General features: G+C 38.8%; 1 protein-coding gene across 2 annotated transcripts in view; it reads left to right on the top strand.

Annotated features, from left to right (window-relative positions):
- REEP3 (receptor accessory protein 3) overlaps nucleotides 1-19538 on the top strand; it is a 31911-nt gene that overhangs the window by 4246 nt on the left and 8127 nt on the right. For both annotated transcript variants that reach the window (XR_014511031.1, XM_083440117.1), the window contains exons 2-5: nucleotides 8114-8186; nucleotides 15486-15562; nucleotides 15869-15989; nucleotides 16166-16279. Coding sequence is in view for 1 of the 2 variants with exons in the window: in XM_083440117.1 (XP_083296243.1) it covers nucleotides 8114-8186; nucleotides 15486-15562; nucleotides 15869-15989; nucleotides 16166-16279 (385 nt within the window). In the remaining variant the exon portion in view is untranslated. The remainder of the gene's footprint in view (nucleotides 1-8113; nucleotides 8187-15485; nucleotides 15563-15868; nucleotides 15990-16165; nucleotides 16280-19538) is intronic.

The raw sequence follows: 19538 nt of genomic DNA, 5'->3' as shown, positions 1-19538 counted from the left end.
ACCAGAGGATGTGGCAGCGTAGATTTTTTGGAAGTCTGCTTGTGGGTAGAAGTATGTAATGAAGGGGTGTAAAAGGAGGAGCCAGTAAAATTAGCAACAGAGAGGCTGTGTAATTAATAACCAGAAGGATCTTTGCATGTTCTTTAATTTTAAGTGGTGGAGTTGGTGACATTTAGAGAATTGCAGGTGGGTTGGATTAAATACACATCTATGAGTTCTGTATTTCAAATGGTGTAATGTTTTAAAGAAGTTTTCATTGGCAGCAAAAGGGTATTTCCAGTACAAAAATGCACTCATGTGGATCCAGCTTTCTAAAATGCTGTTTAAAGAATGAATGTTTTAGAATAGCCCTAACATTAAAAAAAATCTTTTTGCATCTCTGTTTAATGTGAACTGCCAGCATGTTTGTATAATGTGAATTCTGTAGCCTTAAGAAATGAAACAAAAGCAGCATTCAGAGAGCAGCTAGATTTTTAAAAAGGAAATCCAAGAAGGTAATTCCTTAGAGGGAAGTTGTCCCTTAAAATCAGTCTTCAGTATTTATATATGTTTTAAAAGTAGACCCATCTGTTGTTGCCAAGGCAAATCATGCCACTGAACCATGAAAAATATTCCAGGACTTCGTAGGTGAATGACTTGCTATAGATAGGCAATGTCTGTGGACTAGGAATTTCAAGGGTTGCTGTGACTAGAATTCTTGGCAACAAGACATGCTAGCAAACTGCTACTGAGAGAAAGAAGTAGAAGCACTGGGCTGATGGGATACTTGTCCTATGATGTAAGATGCCTGTCATTTCTTCTGTTCTGATAGAATAGATAGTGGGCATCACTGTACATGAGTGTAACATCCATCCCACAGTTATCTGCAGAATTGCTTCTGAAGGATTCTGCTGTGCAGAGCGATGCTAATTCTGTTCCAGCCAGTGAAAGTGGTTGGCATTTGGCTCTTGCTTAGAATTCTGTGTTGTATCTCAAGGAGGCTTTCTTTTTTTGTTAAACATGCTGCTGAGCTGTGGCTCATGTCAACCATGTTTGGAAGATTATTATTTTTTTGCTCTGAAGCTGTAAGGGCTATGAAGTCTTTGGACATAGTCCTGACAATGCCTGCTTTCATACATTTATAAAAGAAGAGCAAGTATTGGTAGTCATCCTTATCTAATATATGTGATAAATGGAGATCGACAGTACAGCACTTTGATAGTAGATTTGTACAAAAATGCTACTGCTGCTTCTTGAGCTATAGAATGCTCTTCCATTAAGCATGAGGAAGAGTTGTAATGATTAATTGATTCTTCACTATGTAAATTGAAACAAGGCTCAAAGGAATGGTGAAAAACTGTGCCTTCCCAGTTACGGGGTTACTTTCTGGAGATTGCGCCAAAAGTCAAAACTGCATATAGTCAAAACCCACTGGGTTTAATGGCAGATGGGATTGCCAAAGTCATTTTCCCCAGAACCCTGCCCTCTTTTTATTTATTTTGCTATGCACATAAAGCTGAATGCACATAAGTTAAATATGTTTAAGTGTAACTATTATTGGAAGAGATAGTATCACTATTAGAGTGGCAAAGAGTGCCATAGAGTAATCAGGAACAATAGTTTTTCTATATATTTGGAGCCCAATATTTATCTTTTTGGCTAGAAAGTTGTTCACAATCGCACTTTGTTGGTGGTGTCCTTAGATAACAGTTTTGGCTGCTTGTCAGACAATTGTTCAAGAGTGCCAGGCAGAGAACATTGCATGTACAATCACAAATCTGTCTTTTATGTGCTCTTCTAATACTCGGAGAAGAGTTGCTGTTTAAAACCTTAATGCAAACATGCACAAGATAGTATTTTCTAAACTGCTGGGGGAAAGGCTGTGACACAAGAAAAAACCTTGTGTTTTATTTTGCTATAGGGGTCTGCAAAATATCCAGTGATCTTGTTTGAACGCAAGTCAAAGCTGTGCTGTAACAAAGTGGCATTATGGATTGATAAAGGTTTTGATGTGATCACTGCTTTTTAAAGAGAGAGATCTGTGTCCTTTCTCACAATTAGCTGTAGAGATTTTTCCTAGTCTGTTGCTACCTATGATTTTTACTGTGTTCTTAGCCCTTTCTATACCAGAGGCTATTTCCATACTCTTTGAGAACTTGCCTCTCTTCCAGATGATTTGGAGATGGTCTCTGCATATGTAAATTAAGGTCCATCTCCTAGAGAAGCTGTCAAAATAGGAAGGCTCAGTGCTACTTCACAGTCTACCCTTATCCTTAAAAGGAAGTTGGCAACTTCATGCAACCTACCAGAAGTGTTATTTCCTGATTTGGAGGATGATGCTGGTACCAAAGCCAGCAGTGAAAATTATTTCTGAAAAACTTGACTTCAGATCTAGACATTTTCTTTGGGAGAACGATATAACTTGTTCGGTTCTTTACATATGTGGTTCCACTTTTGCAATAACTTTTAAGTTTTATGGATGACCCAAACTATGCAAAAAGTTTTTATGGACCCAGGTTTTTTGGGGAAGTATAGCTTGGTGTACTTGAACCATTCACAGTCACCTCATTATTCATTCTTCTGCTTATCCCCCTAGGTAGTGGGATAGAGATGAATGTTGTGAAATAGTAAGACTGGAAACAACTATTTTCAACTTTGCTTATGGTAGTTGCTCACTATTCTTTTTGTCTTAACATCTGTATCTTATAATGCTTATAGACTCAGTAAAAAGTTGATGTTTTGCCAGTGTTGCCACATTGGATCATTTATCCATTATGAACTGTTGTGGTGCAATTGAAGCAATGTGGCAAGCACTTGATGATGATGATGAATTCCTCCAACTGATGTAATCGGTAACATTTTGGAAGTCCACAATAGCTCTGAAGACTTAAAAAGAATAAAATAGCAAATAATGTTTCAGCCTGGAAAACTAATAGGCTTTGCCCTAAGTGTCCCGTTTCTAGGTCCTGGGGAAAGCTATATTCTATTTCCAATGTAAATGACAATAGAAATAGCAGTATCCTAAATGTTCAGAAATGAGTTGCTGAAACTGGGCAAAGTGTTCCAAATCAAATTTCATCAGTTCTGTGCTTTAATACAGTGGTACCTCAGGTTTAGTACTTAATTCATTCCGGAGGTCCGTACTTAACCTGAAACTGTTCTTAACCTGAAGCACCACTTTAGTTAATGGGGCCTCCTGCTGCTGCCGCGCCGCCAGAGCATGATTTCTGTTCTCATCTGAAGCAAAGTTCTTAACCTGAAGCACTATTTCTGGGTTAGCGGAGTCTGTAACCTGAAGTGTATGTATCCTGAGGTACCACTGTAGTTCATTAGTCCTACTGAAGTTTATATGTGGATAGCTGAATCACACTGATGGTTTGGTCACTTTGTTAATAAGTAGCATCCTCTTCTCTGTTTATCATTCCCAGCTGAGTCCTAAAGCATTGACCCTGTGCTTTTGTTCTGTTGAATTAGCTTCTAAGAAGGAAATGCACATGACTAATGCAGGTAAACAAATCTCAACCAGTAATCAGCAGTAAATGTCAGAGCCAGGTCAGGGCTGAGAGGCTGTATCTGATTCAAGGCCTAGTATGTGCTCTTACTAGGGAAGGGCAGAGTGTTTGACCAGGGCTGACATTATACACCATTCCATTTTGTGCTTGGAGAGCATCTGAGGCCTGCATTCAATCAATCCCAGGTAGTTCACTAAGCTAGGTCACTGCCCTGGCTCCTGAGATTCCTGATTCAGATCCCAGGATCACTGTCAGTAGGTCTGATCACTGCCTCCAATGTAACAGTGGACACTGTAGGTTATGCATTTAGTGTTAGTGTTAATAAATTGGCCCCCGCAAATTAAAGTAATCAATTGTAATTTTTATTTGGTAGGATTGCAAGCTAAGATTATTCTTGTCTAATTTTTGAAATTATTTTTTAACTGGAATGTTCCTGTAAAACAGGTGTAGGGGACTTGTGGCCCCTCAAATGTTGTTGAACTCAAAGTCACACCAACCCTCACCTTGCCATGCTGCCTAGGGCTGATGGGGATTGGAATTCAAAAAATCTGGAGGGCCATAAGTTTCTCATCCTTTTGAAGAATGAAAGTCCATTTTCCTGCTTGGAATGTTAACTTATGCTTTTCAGTATCTTGGAAGACATCTATTTTGATCTTTGGTAAAGTGCATATTTAATTGTTGATTAGAAGATGAGTAGTTAACATATCTTAATGTGTTGCCAGTCCTACTGAATTAGTCATCTCTCATGATATGCATGTTGGGTGGGGAGAATACACCCCTATAATTGCCATAATCACAAAGGTGATATGGGGGGGGGAATGCTAGCCAGTGCATCAAGAACATGGCATTTTCTTCTAAAGGAGCCCAGTATTAATCTTAAAAGTCCTAGTTGGTCCTGCTTTACCAGAAGCAAAGCTTGTTGTGTTGAATTTTATTCTCTTCATGTGGAAAACTGCTGTATTGATGTAAGGTGTATGGAATCCTTGAACTTACCTGAGTGTCTAGTGTGGGTGGGGCCAGTTGTCAGAACATGTTTGGGAAGAATGTAAATGGATAGTGCATATATTTCATTATGTGAAATCTACCTCTGGTGAACTATTGCATACATTTGCTGTAGACCTGTTCTCTACAGACATGGATGCCTTAGGAAATACTTGAAAGAACTGGAGTGCTGCCAGTACCTGCGTTGTATAAAGATCAGCCATCTGGTGATTTAAAGCATGTTTCGCCAGACTGCCATGGCAACCAAGTATTAAACAGTATCTAGCTATTTGAGTTTAGAAAAACACTTCCTCATTGAAAGAAAGTGACTCCTAAAGCCTGACTATTCTGGTGAAGTGCACACGCTAACATAACCTTACTAGGGAGATGGATCTCCTGTTTTGGAGACTCACAACATGGACTACAGTAGATTGCATGCTGAATGTTCTTTTCTATTACATTATAACAGGGCACATTTCCTTATGGGCATTTGTCTTCCCTACATGCCCTTAGTTACATTAGTGTTTGGCTCAGAGTTGCTGTCATCTTTCTTCACTAGGCTTCCTATTTGACTTAGTGCTGGTTCAGTGCTGGTTCATTGGGCAGACAGGAAATATTAGGAATTCTGATGGGCTGTCACCCAACCTGCAGGTCAACCGTCTTCCTGTCTGGACTGATGGATGTGGCATTTTGTTTTTTCCAAATTTGAAGCTATAGCACAAATTCTGGCCTGAGTGTGCTGGATAACTCTCTGTTTCTGAGCCTAATTCAAGTGCTGGTTTTGACTTTTAAAGCCTTATGAGGCTTGGGACCCTATATGTAAAGGGACGCCTTTCCCTGTATGAACCCGCCCAGTTACCAAGGTCATCATCTAAGTCCCTTCTCTATGAGCCACCTCTAAGGGAGGTCTGGAGAATGGCAACGAGAGAACAGACTTGTTCTCTAGTTTGGCACCAGGCAAAGTCTTGGGGCAACACCTATGATATGATATTGTATTATTAATTCTGCTTCTAATATATTAAAGCTGTGATTTTATTACTGTGGGTTGTATTCAACCAAATCATTGTACTAGCTGAACCAGCACAACTATGCCCGCTAGCATAAGGTTACCAGACGCCCCCATTTCCCGGGGACAGTCCCCGGATTTACAAATCAGTCTCCTGACAAAATCCATCTATTTAGTAGGAAGTTGAAAAGTGTCCCCGGATTCATTGAAAAAAGTAACCTAATGCTAGCACAATATAATGCTAGTAACCTAATGCTAGCACAATAGGACGTCTTTCTCCCTCCCCGCAAGCAACCCTTCACCCTTCCCAAACTCTCCTCGAGAAACACTTACACTGACAGTATGATCTCCTTATTGCTACATTTAATACAACCTTGCATTTTTCCTTGGTTCTAAATCACTTTGAGACCTTTGTTGTGGAAAGCAGTATATAAATTCAGTTAACCTAACTTTACAAAGACATGAATGTGATACTGGTATAATAACCCTTTGACATCTACAGTTGAGTTTCTTGCCATGATTGTGTGCCTACCTTGTTATTGGTTTGTCTGCTGCCAGAGTTATCTCCATTGCAAGCTGCTTTCATGCACCCCCATTAACATGTTCAGTATATAGAGGACTGCATGCTGTAGAATGACTAGATACTTAAAACCTTACACTTCAATTTGAATATAAATATTTATTATATTTGATAAATGTATATTCTTTTTAGAAATCTCTGTCTCCATTCCAGAGAAAGCACTATGTTATATAAAGCTGGAGAAATGAAACAACCATGAACTCTACATACATTTGTAAACAAGTCTATTAATTAAAAAGCAGTGTGTAATATAATTAGAATCAGCTGAAACAGTTTGACTGAAAATGTTTTTTTATTTAATGCCAGCTAAAAGTCAGCGTAGTGTCTTCAATATAAAAATCAAGCATTTTTTGTCTTTCTACAATGTTTTGTTAATCGAACTGTAATATAGGTTATTTTACAGTAGTGCTGCCCCTAGTATTTTTCAAAAATAATCCCAGAGCCTTTGCTACAGTGCATACAATAGTTAATATAAATATGAGTATTTATGCCTACAGAAATACTTCATTCATCCAACTAGCTTGGAGTACCGAAGTCTTCAGATAAACAGATGATATTCTCTCATGGGGCTACATTTGCTATATACGCTAGTTAGCAAAGAGTAAACCTGATACCTCTGTGAATAATTGCGGCAAGTGTGTGTGTATGTACATACACAGCTGTAACGTACTAGAATCTCTGCCCTTTAGTGATATTTGTGAAGACATGCAGGAAAAGAAAAGAAAGCTCCCTGAGCCAAATCTTTCCCTTTGCCAAATATGTTAAGTGATAGATGAACAGATTTGTTTACCTTCATGCATTTCTATTATTTGTAGTTGTAGCACATTCATGAAGCTTCCTTAACTACAAATGCTGAAATTTGGGTCCCCTCCAAACCTGTACCAAAATTTTGCAATCATTTTCCAGCATAAACAGTTTTCAGGGTGCTGTGGAAAGAATTATTGCAATAACTTTTGCATTAGTTTGGAATAGCCTCAGTTTGATATATTGCTTTCTGTGCTTTGGGGGGTGGGCGGGCTGCAAAACATGGGGTTTGCACTGCAAAACAGAGAATGTTGGGTTTGGGGGTGATACCTATGATCCCCTAGTTTGAGTATCAATTGCTTAGTTTTGGGGGTGCTGCAAAATGTGGGGCTTGTGCTGCAAAATGTTGCAAAACAATTGCAAAACTTTGGCACCAGTTTGGAGCGGATTGGGGGTGTAGTTAATGAAGCTGATTTTTAACTAAGCCATGGCTTAAACAAATAAGATTTGTGTTTTGTCTAGCTTCAAAGTAGTTATTCTATGTTTTCTATCTGTAAGTGTTATGTGTAATAGGTAAAACTTTTATATTCTTGTTGTGCTACCCATTAAATTCTACCTTAAGAGCTCTGCAGGTCATATAAATCACTTGCACTGCTGGCAACAGCCAGTTGAATGGTTTAGCTCCCAATGCCAAAGCCACTAGGGAAAACCCAAATGTAAGCGTGTTTCTGTAGGAATGGCAAATATGCAAGTCTTACTGCAGATTGTGTAATGGGGTACTCTGTATTAAAAGTCTAATAGATTAAATCATGTTTTCCAATATTTTCAGGTTTTTTTAAATAAACTCACTATGCAGAACAAGAAATGTGTATATGACTGAATTTTAAATACTTCCTTCTTAATCAAAGCAGCCAACCTTAAAGAAATGTATCAAAGACAATCCCCAGTCAACTAATTTTTTGACCAAAGAAATAATATTTGGGAAGCATTACATATTGAAATTAAGAAGGACGAATTACAGAGACCAATCCAATGCAATATACAGAAACCAGAGACAGGATTACGTTGGAACTTTTATTAAGATTGGTTCAGAGGTTAGCACTGAAATAAACTTCATACAGACTTCAGATGGGATAGTCCTGTTAACTGAAGCCGTTGTTCATCAGGTTATCTTGTGTTGTCAAAGTTTGCTTTTGAAGTGACTGGAAAAACCAGTTTATCTCTTTTTCTTTCTCATGCAATATTACAGATTCATTGCTTATTTATTGTGCCCTTCTTGTCAAACCTAAATACTTTTTTTTTCCCCAACAGGCTGGTTTTTGGAATGCTCTATCCTGCATATTATTCATACAAAGCTGTGAAGACAAAAAACGTGAAGGAATACGTAAGTTTTATTGCGCTATTTTTGCATTACTGAGTTGCATTTGTGGTGTGATACAACACAGCTTCATCAAAAGTCATACGGTCTCAAGTTCAGTAGTATGTTTGGTGATGCTGCTGCTTACTTGAATGGGGCTGGGACCAGCATCAAAACTCCCATTGTTCTAGGCGTGTTTTGCCACAGGGAATTTCATTAATGCGAGCCGTTTCTAAGCTCAGAGCACAGTACTGCACCTAAGATTTCAGATTAAAGCTGCTACTGCTGGAAGGAAAGGAGGACCTTTTTCTGCCTCCCCACTTCCAGCCACACTCTGAAGACTGGAGAAGGGACTCTCATAAAGAATATTAGAGGGCCGGGCTTTGTTTATTGCAGTCTTCAGATGAGGACTAGACCATGTGAAAAATGAACATAAGGTTTTAGCTGCAGTTCATTCATTTTTAGCTTTGCATTCTTGTTGTAAAAAAAGTGTGCCTAGACACTCGATTGCGGTGCCCATAACCTAGGTTTAAGCTCCATTTAGCTCCTAGCTTTCATACCTCAGTTTCTAACACTGACTGGGACATGACAGCTGTGAGACCAAGACTGAACAGTTGCACCAGCAGAAATGCTGGATTGATGATGGCAGTCCCACCAGGGCAACTGCATGGTCCCAATCTTTTTGCCTTCATATCCCAGCACCACTGAGGTAATCAGCAGCAACACTGGTGCTGAGTGGGTGGTTCCATCCCGTCTCATATACTGCTACTGCACAAGTTTGTGAACAGCAGATAATAATTTATTGTAACATCTTGTGATCCTAATTCATACCTGAGTGCGTCAGTGTTGATGTAACACTGACTCCCTTCTTAAATTTGGCTGCAGCTGTTCCCTAATTTGATGCACATTTCCCTCTGCCAACCTTAATTGTGGTATAGGGTATACTTTTCCCGTGAAGCCAACCCACCTTAAGAAGGCTGAGAGCCATGCTGCATATTATTACATTGTGCACTGACCTAGAGGGTTGTGTGTCCTCCGCTTTCACTCTCCCATCTGCGGGGAGAGGAAGACGCTGCCTAGCCAAGCCAAGATTTGGATTTTTGAATAGGTGCACTATACAGTCAGTGGAAGTAAGACTCAAACTTCTATAGTGCAAACCTATCCATTACATTTCTGTTGAAAAGTAAGGACCGCTGAATTCAGGCTTACTCTTAGAGAAAAATGTGTAGGATTGCAGCCTTAGTTGAACTTACTGAAAGAGATCTTTGTTCACCTACTTAAGCAGAAACTTTTTCATGTCTCCTGCTTATGAAAAAAATAAGATTAGAATCTGTTCTGTTACAACCAGTTAAACTTGAAGTGGAAGGCAGTGAGGTAACTATTTGCAATGTGTGCCTTGACTTAAATTGGAAGCCTGCAAATATGCAGTTTCTTAAGTTGTATTATGTCCAATTTTATGAGACTGTCTTTATGTAGTCAAATGAGTTGGAATCTGTGATCTTCTGCCTCTAGTGGTGTTTTCTTTTTAGATTCTGTGTTTTTTGGGGGGTGGGCTTGTTTGTATGTCTTTTTCAATGCAGCTGTCTATTCCTCTCCAGGAACAAAGCCCCTTCCAGTTTAAGAAATGGGGACCTGAAGCTCTCCTTCAAAACAAGGGAGTCAGAATTGTTATCACCTTGGTTGAATCATGTTGAGAACAAGTTTTCTCCACACGGCCTTCACAAAACATTAAACTTTGACAAATTTAGTTAGAGCAGATTGTATGTCCTTGAAGGTGAGATTACACAGGAACTATTCTGGAGGTGCTCTTTCCATCCCTTGGATATTGTCTTACAAGGGAATAAACACTTTGACAGCCTTATCCGAGATAGCAGAGAGCTGATAAATCTTCTCCAATCTAGGAAGATTAAAGGTCTTTGATTCTTGTGACCTATACCAAGTGGTTTTTAAAGTTGAAAACAACATTTTGTACAAGTTGTATATTCTTGCTTGAAAAATTAATTAAAATGCTTCCCTGCTTTGCACCTGAGACTTTCCCTACAGCTTTACTGTGGTTCAAATTCTTAAAGGGCAAGCACAAACTATTTTTAAAAAAACAAAGATAATTACTAACTAATTAATTAATTAATTACTGTTAATTACTAGTAGAACTTCAACCAACACAATCTATATACAGATTAGGCAGGAATTTAGGAGACAAGGCAAGCATATGCTTTGGTCTTGTTAGGATGTCTTACTAAGTTTTCATTGCTCACTTAATAATCGTGGCTATGCATGAGTGGAGTTCAACCACATATAACCCCTTTCCTGCTTCTATAGTCTTCCTTTACATGGGTAGCAAAAACACCCCAGGATTCAGTATAGAAATTAGTTTCAGTTACGTCTGAACTGGAAACTACGGCACAATGCTTCCAAACAAGCCAGGAATATAAGCCGGTATTTTATTTGGAAGTACTTCACCATGGTTCCCTGTTTCAACGTTGTGTAAATACTGTACATTGCCGTTATTTGAACTAGTATCTGTATATTGGGGATGGCGAAACTTTAGCCATCCAGATGTTGTTTGACTGTAGCTCCAGTCACCTCTGGCCATTGGCCATGCTAATTGGAGTTTATTGAAGTTAGTTGCCATCAACATCCGGAGGTTCCCCATCTTGCTGTATATGATTGTATGAGCATGGCTAATGAGATGGGGCCAGCTAAACCTTCCGCATGTGAAACTGAAATATTGCTTTAACTTGCCAGGTGAACTTTAGTTCCTCGAGACTGAATTAGCAAGCCTGTCATCCAGGATGTTGAGTTGGTAATTGCCCCAAGCAGGCACTGCTTGAAATACTGAATTATTAAACGCGTTCTCTAAGGAAGCATGTCTCTTTGTTTAAAACAGACTCTCTTCCACAAATCTCCTTTCCACTAGCAGTTTAGTTCAAATAATTATTGGTAATACGTGAACATAATAATGTTAACTTCTCAAATGTAATTATCAACACCTGGCATTTAAAGTTTTTTACCCTTAAATCCCCCCCCCCCTTAAGTATATATAAAATGGAATAATATAAGTACAGAGTACAGAGACTGAAATTCATGAGACTTTAAGTTTGTAAATTTAGTTGAGTTGGGTAAAGAATTGGCATTGCTACTTTTCTTGCAAGAGTCACAACCCAGCAACATCTGGAATGCCATAAATTATCCTCTCCTGCAGCAATACATCTAATCTATCATTGCTCTATGTTGATGATTTAAATATAAACATTCATATTTATATATTTTCTTAAATGTACATCTCGCCTTTCTTCAGTCATGGAACCTGTGGTTCCTAGGTGGTCATTCATCGAGGTCTCATGCCTTCAGAGCACACCCTAGCACATGCATGTCAACATTTCAGTTTTTAAATTCAGAAATCATGCGCTAATAATCAAGCATGTCTTCCATCAGAATATAAATTCTTGATACCTGAGAAAAAAATCTTCATGTTTAAATATTTCTAAAAAATCGGATTTGATTCCTTTAAGGAGATAATCTTTGTTGATATGGTCTTTTTATGCGGAGTATGTTAGTATGCATTACTAAATTATTTTTCATTGCCCAAATGATCAGAAACATTCTTTTTAGCCCTGCAAAGAACACTTTACCAATACATAATTTTTCTTTTAAAATTGTGCAACCCACAAAACATGGCTCCATGGAGTCACTAGGGCAGTGTTCAAAACTCTCATTGTACTAGGCGCGTTTTGCGATGGGGAATTTCATTAATGCAAGCAGTTTCTGAGCTCTGGGTGCAGTACTGCACCTAAGATTTCAGATTAAAACTGCTACTGCTGGAAAGAAAGGAGGACCCTTTTCTGCCTCCCTACTTCCAGCCACTCTCTGAAGACTGGAGAAGGGACCCTCATAAGAATATTAGAGGGGAGGGCAGGGGGAGTATGGCTTTGTTTTTTGCAGTCTTCAGATGAGTACTAGACCATGTGAAAAATGAACATAAGTTTTTAGCTGCAGTTCATTCATTTTCAGCTTTGTATTCTTGTTATAAAAAAGCGCACCTAGACACTTGATTGCGGTGCCCATAACCTAGGTTTAAGGTGCCATTTACCTCCTAGCTTTCATACCTCAGTTTCTAACACTGCACTAGGATGATTAACATGCCAGTGAATTACCCTTAAGTTTTAGAGCTAAGGCATTTCCCCCTATTTCCTCTGCTATTCTTCCCCATTTCCTCTGCATTAAAGCATTCTGCTCAGTCTATGGAAGTTCACATGAAGGTCATTTTTTTTTTCAGATGAAGACAGCCCATCAGTGTAGTAACTTCAGCTGGCATGTACACTAATTTAACTCTGTTCACTCGTGCTTAAAATACCCTCTAATTCCTTTGGGAATTAAGCTTAGGATATCATCACATGACTGGTGCTCTGTTCAGTCTGAAATGCTAAGAAATCTGTCTGAACCTGAGGAATTTCAAAAAATAAAGTGAGCGAAGTTTGCCCCAAGGGAAAATACATCTATGAGTTCAATGGTGTAATTTTAAAATTGATTACGTAAGGCTGTCAGCCATCTAAATAACTTTTAGTTGATTAATAAAATGCATTTAATGCTCAACTGGGTGATTAAGTAAGTTTACACATCACAAATAAAAACATGTCCTTGCTGATTAACCCCCCCCCACACACACTAGTTAATCGGCTAAAGATATTCCGTATCCACTGTGTATAAGACGCCCCCTATTTTTGGGGACTTAAAATTAAGAAAATGGGGGGAGATTGCCTCCGTGTATAAGACTAACCCCCCTTTTAACATTATTTTTTAGTAAAAAAAACCCTAGTCTTATACCCAGAAAAGTATGGTAATTAAATGATCTACTATGTAAATTACAACTTGTAGTTTTACAAAAGCTTTTTTTTTGTTTAGCTTTGAAAATTGGTTTCTTTCCTTTTTTTCAATTCAGTAGTGCTGTGTCTTTCAATTTTTTGTATTTTAGTATGGTGGCATTTTGATATGGTCTGTCTTGTGGAGAACTGGGATTAGAAGTGTCAGGCTAATAAGCTAGAGAAAAATGTTTTGCTCCAAAAAATTGTACTTCATGCATTTGGAAGCAGGATAACTTTGTAGAATATTCTCACAACCTGACTTTGAGAATTGCTTTTTAAACAACTAGAGCATAACTTTTATTATAAATTGAAACCCAGTACTTATATATTTCTTTGTTTTAACGGGGAAATGGCATCTGGTTATTTTTGTAGTGGTTTGTATAGCGCAGTTAGCAATAGATCCCTTCTGGTAACCCTCTAAATTACCAAGTATGACATAAATGTGTGTAGGAAATGTAAAAGAGACAGATTAAAATATCCTATGGGAATAAATCCTTGGACTTAATACTGCAGTTCATTTTTCAAGGAGCAAAAATAGTGACTACAGACGCTTTTCTTGCCCATCGCATGCTTTGAGAATCTGTGCTCTCTTTAAAAGCACATTTTAAGGAAGACTCTTCATGACATTTCATCCAGTCTGTGCTTCTGCATTCAGATTCTTTTGTCTGGTCCACTTACTGATCACGTTTGGATGACTATATATTCACTTAGGTTGAGACTTGAACAAGATACACCCATACACACACCCTTTTCATGAGCTGCGATTTAAATCAGGAAGTCTCTAATCACGCTTTCCCCTTTCTTTAGAAGAGGGAGACCATGCCTACCAAGTTCAGAACAAGTCAAAATCTTGAAACTGTGGTTCAAAACTGTTTTAAAGAGTCTGCCTTGTTCCAGAATCGGTAAATGGGTGAAATGGGAAACTGGTTAGAGAATGTGGTTCAATCACAGTTCATGCAAAGGGGTTGTATGCATAGGCCACAGACTTATTTGGAGAAGGGCTACAGCTTTATAGGAGAGCATGTTTTGTTTGCAGAAAGGAAAGACTTGCACCTGAAACTATGGAAAGCTACTGCCAGTCTCTATAGAGTCAGTGGGTCAGTGATGGAACAGTGATTTGGATTGGTGTGTTTCTGTGTCTTATTAAAGCAAGATAATGAACTTCAGAACTGGATTGGAACACGGTATCATTAAGTGAGTGTAGCATGCCAGCAGAAGTTGATATTTTGCTCATAAAGTATAAGCCTGCCCACTGGAGCGAGGGATAGCTCTGATTAGCCTCTGTATAGGATGCTGGAAAGGGACACTGGTGGCGCCGCGGGTTAAACCGCAGAGCCTAGGACTTGCTGATCAGGTCAGTGGTTCGAATCCCCGTGACGGGGTGAGCTCCCGTTGCTCGGTCCCAGCTCCTGCCAACCTAGCAGTTCGAAAGCACGTCAAAGTGCAAGTAGATAAATAGGTACCGCTCCGGCGGGAAGGTAAACGGCGTTTCCGTGCGCTGCTCTGGTTTGTCAGAAGCAGCTTTGTCATGCTGGCCACATGACCCAGAAGCTGTACGCCGGCTCCCTCGGCCAATAAAGCCCCGCAACCCCAGAGTCGATCACGACTGGACCCAATGGTCAGGGGTCCCTTTACCTTTACCTTTACTTTTACCTTAGGATGCTGGAGGTCTCAAACTGAACACAGGCGATGGGACCCAGCTAAACCACTGTAATCTTTGCAGTGATCTGGTAGCTTGCTAAGGGCTGGAACTGTTGGACTGTATAGATTGCCATGGGTTATATTATAGCTTTCGGGTGAGCAACAGTCCTGTGATACAAAATGAGTAGGGTTCCATCTGACACTAACACAAAATTATCAGCACTCACGCCGAATTAATTTGATATAAAATTTTATTTTGGTGGAGATATTTATCTGTCCATCTATCCTGTACTGTCTACTGCTACTGCCAATACTAGCTTAAATGGACATGTATCACTTTCTGCAGCTTGCTTAACTGGTGAGAATTATATTTAGAAGATTCTCAGTGGTGCTACTTTTCTGTTTTGTCTGCACAAAATGCTAGATTTTCTTTTTTGAAGAAAGGGGTGGGGTGGTTTGCAAGCACGAGTCCCCATTTTAAGGAAAGTGATGGAATGGAGGGTATTTTCTCCTTGCTGTATGATTTAACTCATGGTAGTGAAACAATAGCCTCTTCTTCCAAATAGGTTGTTTTGTTCATTTTCCGGCAGAAGTTAATCAGGCTATCAGAGCTGCTTTGATTTAAGCGAGAGTAAAAGGGCTGTTTATCAGAAAGGTTCTGACTCTTTCAGCTGCTGTCTGCCACCTATGGTTCCCATCTTTCTAAAACATATGAATACAAGCAGCAAGTAAGCATAGTTTAAATCATTGCAAAATGTGTATCCTGTGTTCCTGTCGTTGATGTATTGGAAATGAAAATGGTTGTCACATCTTTCCTTTTCAGGTGCGGTGGATGATGTACTGGATTGTGTTTGCTCTTTATACTGTTACTGAAACAATAACGGACCTCATGATATCTTGGTAAGATATGTTTGTGTTCAGGGCATAATGTTACAATTATAGTTGTGTTTTGACATATTGTAGTTTATAGTGTCACATACCCTTTATCCGAATTATCCTATGCTAGTTCTGAAAAAGGTAGAACTATAAAATAGCAATAATATGTAAAACTAGATTAAGAATTATAGATAATTAAAGTAAAGCCAAAAAAAGCTTTTGTTTAAAACGTGTTATTATTCAATATCATCCAGAGCTTTCTGATCTAGAAGGAATGTACCTGTTTCTAAAATAACAGAACCCAATTTTGAATTCTGATTTGTTTTGCAGGTTTCCATTGTACTACGAGCTGAAGATTGCATTTGTTATTTGGTTGCTCTCTCCATATACTAGAGGGGCAAGTTTAATATATAGGAAGTTTCTTCATCCTCTTCTTTCTTCAAGAGAAAGGGTGAGACATTCCTCTCTTTGTGTTTTTAAAATAATTTATTCCATAATATAAAACAAATTAATGCAAGTGGGGTGGGGAGGGGAGGAGAAACTTGCATTAGTACTTTGTATTTAACACTGAGAATGTTATGTCAAATTAGATTAATGTCCACACTGTTTGCCTGTTTTTCCCCTTAGGAGATTGATGAATATATTGTGCAAGCCAAAGAACGCGGTTATGAAACAATGGTTAACTTTGGTAAACAAGGCTTAAATTTAGCTGCTACTGCCGCAGTGACAGCAGCTGTAAAGGTAAATATTACTTAACCGTTCATTATAAAAATACATTGCATATTAAGTTGGATAACTTTTTTCTAACAGCATGTTCTAAAAGTATGTCCTCTCTTAAACACTAGCTATATTATGATTTAAATAATAATAATAGTGAAGATGACCCTTTCTTTCTCTCTTGTTGCCTTTTCTTGCTGGTAATCACACTCCGTAGGATTTCTGGCTTCTTTCTGCTGTTTTCCTTCAATCAAGTTGAGGTAATTGTTCATGGAAATTAAAGCATGAAGCAGTGCTACAGTACATATGAGTTGGCAAATTAATATGAATCCCCACTGAATTCTCTTTACCTTTTTAGAATAAAATATTAATTCACTACATGAACTTGAACCATAACTGTTCTTGCTTAGAGTTGTGTGGTATTGGAAAACATTAATTTAATTGGGCTGCTGCACTTGGACCCAAAAGGTGCTCCTGATGTTCTGTGACGTGTCTTAAGTAATAAGCTTCTCAGCTCTTCCTGTAATTCAGGCATGTAGCTAATGGACACTAATGAAGTCAACATTTGTAACTATAGCAATATAAAAGGAGAATCTATACACCTCCAATCAAAGATGTGCTTAGAATAAATGGGACACGATAGTTTGAATAAGATGGACATTGCCTGCAGTAAATTGCCATGCATTAGTGAAGGGTAGCTTCCTCTTTTCTCCCTGTCTTTCATATTTCTAGGAAATTATAACTGCAACTAGTAGAAGTGTAACCTTCCTAATACTAGTAGCAATGCTTTGTAGACAAGTTTCACCAGCAGTCAGTGGATCAGAAAGAAAAAGGTAGTGGAAATGCTTAAAAATATACCGTACTTAAAGCTAACAGTGCCCCTGCTTGTCAACTTGCCGATCTGGCTAACTTTAAAGAGGTATCTTCAGAGCAAAGCCCCTGCCCTTCTGTTTCACTTTCCTCAAGGTGAATGAAATCTCAGAACAAGAAATGTGAACATTTAAACAGTCAGATCCACATTAGATACTACAAGAGAAGCAAAAACAAATCAGTAGAGCAGGAAAAACCAGCTTGCAGCAAGACATGGATATGTCAGAGCAGTCAGGCTGAAATCCTTCCTAAAAAAAGCCAGATGAACCTCATGCCAGAAGGATCAGTTGTTGAAACCCTAAGGAGAGTATTCTATAAAATTGACACTGCCGCCCCAAGGGCCTTACTCGTAGCAGATACCTGATGAACTTCAGCTGGCATCAGGACACTAGACATATCCTTAGATCAAGCATAGCCAGTGATGGGAGTTGTAGTGCAGCAGTATCTGGAAGGCTACAGGTACCACATTTCTAGTCTAAAACTTTGCATATGAGTGGAAATGTCTGTACAGCAGTTCAGTGGCCCATGCTTTTGGGTTTGATGTGCTAAGAATAACTGAGATTGTTGCCACTCCTCATGGAGTGCTGCCAAGTGAAAAGCTTGTGTGTTGTGTTTAGGCAGCAGGATAACATTTGAACTGGTTGTCAGATATTCTTGGTAAACAACTACTCAAATTCTGCACCTGGCCATTTTATTCAGGAAATAGCTATTACTTTAATTGACACTAGATGAGATTCTGAGGAGGAATAATTACTAGTTGGCAAGGGTATGCAGAATTTGCCATTCTTAGGGGAAATTGCTTGACTCCTTAAGGCCTCAGTTGATCAAATCATGCCTGTCTTTGGCATATGTGCACTCACACTCACATCTGTACCAGGGAGTATGTGAGCGCATGACTTGCTGTGGCTCTTTTTTATTTTAAACTACGGCTTAGTGTTATGTCTACCTCATCAGTTCTTTCTGAATTGGCAGTAGCCTGTTTGATGTGACCACTGTGTTCTTACAAACGCAGAGAAACCACACATCCAGGATTTCTTAAGGCTGAGACATTAGACCTAACCTTCCTCTCTTCAGTCTTGATCAAGGCAGGATTTTCCTGAACGTTGGAGCTCAATTTATTGAAAGAAAACAATAATGTAGGGTCATAATGTTCAGCTTTCGTCCTGTTTGGCTTGTTTATGGTTTCCATTTTTCCTGTACCTGCTATTCTCAAGGTTTCATTTCCTCAACATCAAATGCTGCAAACTGCTGATGGTATGCAGCCAAAGTAGCTTCTCACTTCGCTTTCATACGTAGTATTTTATATTTGGCCATGCTTTGTCTATTTACTCTTATCCTGAGAACTAGCTGTTTAATGAAGACCATTATATTTCCAAATACATAATTTATTGTTCTGAGATGATTCCTCCTGGTTTATCTACAGAGGTTCATAACAGCCTTTGGTTACTGACAATTTGTAGCTTTTTGCTCAAGGACAAAGATTTGTATGAGAAGTTCTGACCATTTATACCATGTTTCAGATCTATGTTTAAACAGGTTATTATATATCATGCAACCTCTAAGGATGTTACTACAGTACTAATGTGTTGACAGCTGAAAACAAGAAATTGAATGGCATAAGGCTACTTTGTCAGCCATAACTGCAGCCCTTTGTTAAACCAAATTTCTCCCAAATGTGCTTGAAAGGATTGCTGGTCCTGTTAGTGAATTAATTCACATGGGCAGAACTGCTTAATATAGCACATGGAAGTTTTACAGCAAGGAAATTCACCATCTGCATGCTTAAAATAAATAAGGAAAGGTAACTTGTATGAGCTTGCATGCTTAAGTGTAAACTCGGTAATTATATTTTAATAAAATTTGGAGCTTTATGGCCAGGAGATTGTACCAGATGGAATGGATATATGAGGCACAGTTGGGTTGGCTGCATTAAAGATCCTATATGACAGGAGGACACAATTAAAGGCAATATAGGATAGGAAGCTAGTTGGGTCAAAGATGCTGTTCCCTGACAACTGGAGGCCTATAAAAGCTGGAGTGCTGTAAAAATTCTCAGAGTAAGTACATAATTATAAGACAATTTTTAATAGATTGGGGCTCATTCATACAGAAATTGTGACCCAGATGCTAAATAGAATTTCACAAAAATGAGTAATCTGGGTTGGGTATTTGAAATGGTCCGACTTACACTTAAGATGGAGGGAAATGCAACCTCTAAGGATGTTACTACAGTACTAACTAGTTGAGAATGCTGTTTCTAACAGTAACAAGCCAAATACTTCCAGGAAGTCCACAAGCAATTCATGAAAGCAACAGCAACTTGTACATCCCAGCACCTCATGTTTAGTATAATGCCTCTGAACACTGGGGCTCCGTTTAGCTGTGGTAGCCAGTATCCATTGATAGACCAATT

The sequence above is a fragment of the Podarcis tiliguerta genome (genome assembly GCF_965153285.1).
Source record: "Podarcis tiliguerta genome assembly, chromosome: 5".
In the NCBI taxonomy this organism is placed as follows: Eukaryota; Metazoa; Chordata; class Lepidosauria; order Squamata; family Lacertidae; genus Podarcis; species Podarcis tiliguerta.
Note: the sequence above shows the minus strand (reverse complement) of the source record. Positions and strands in the feature narration are given on the sequence as shown.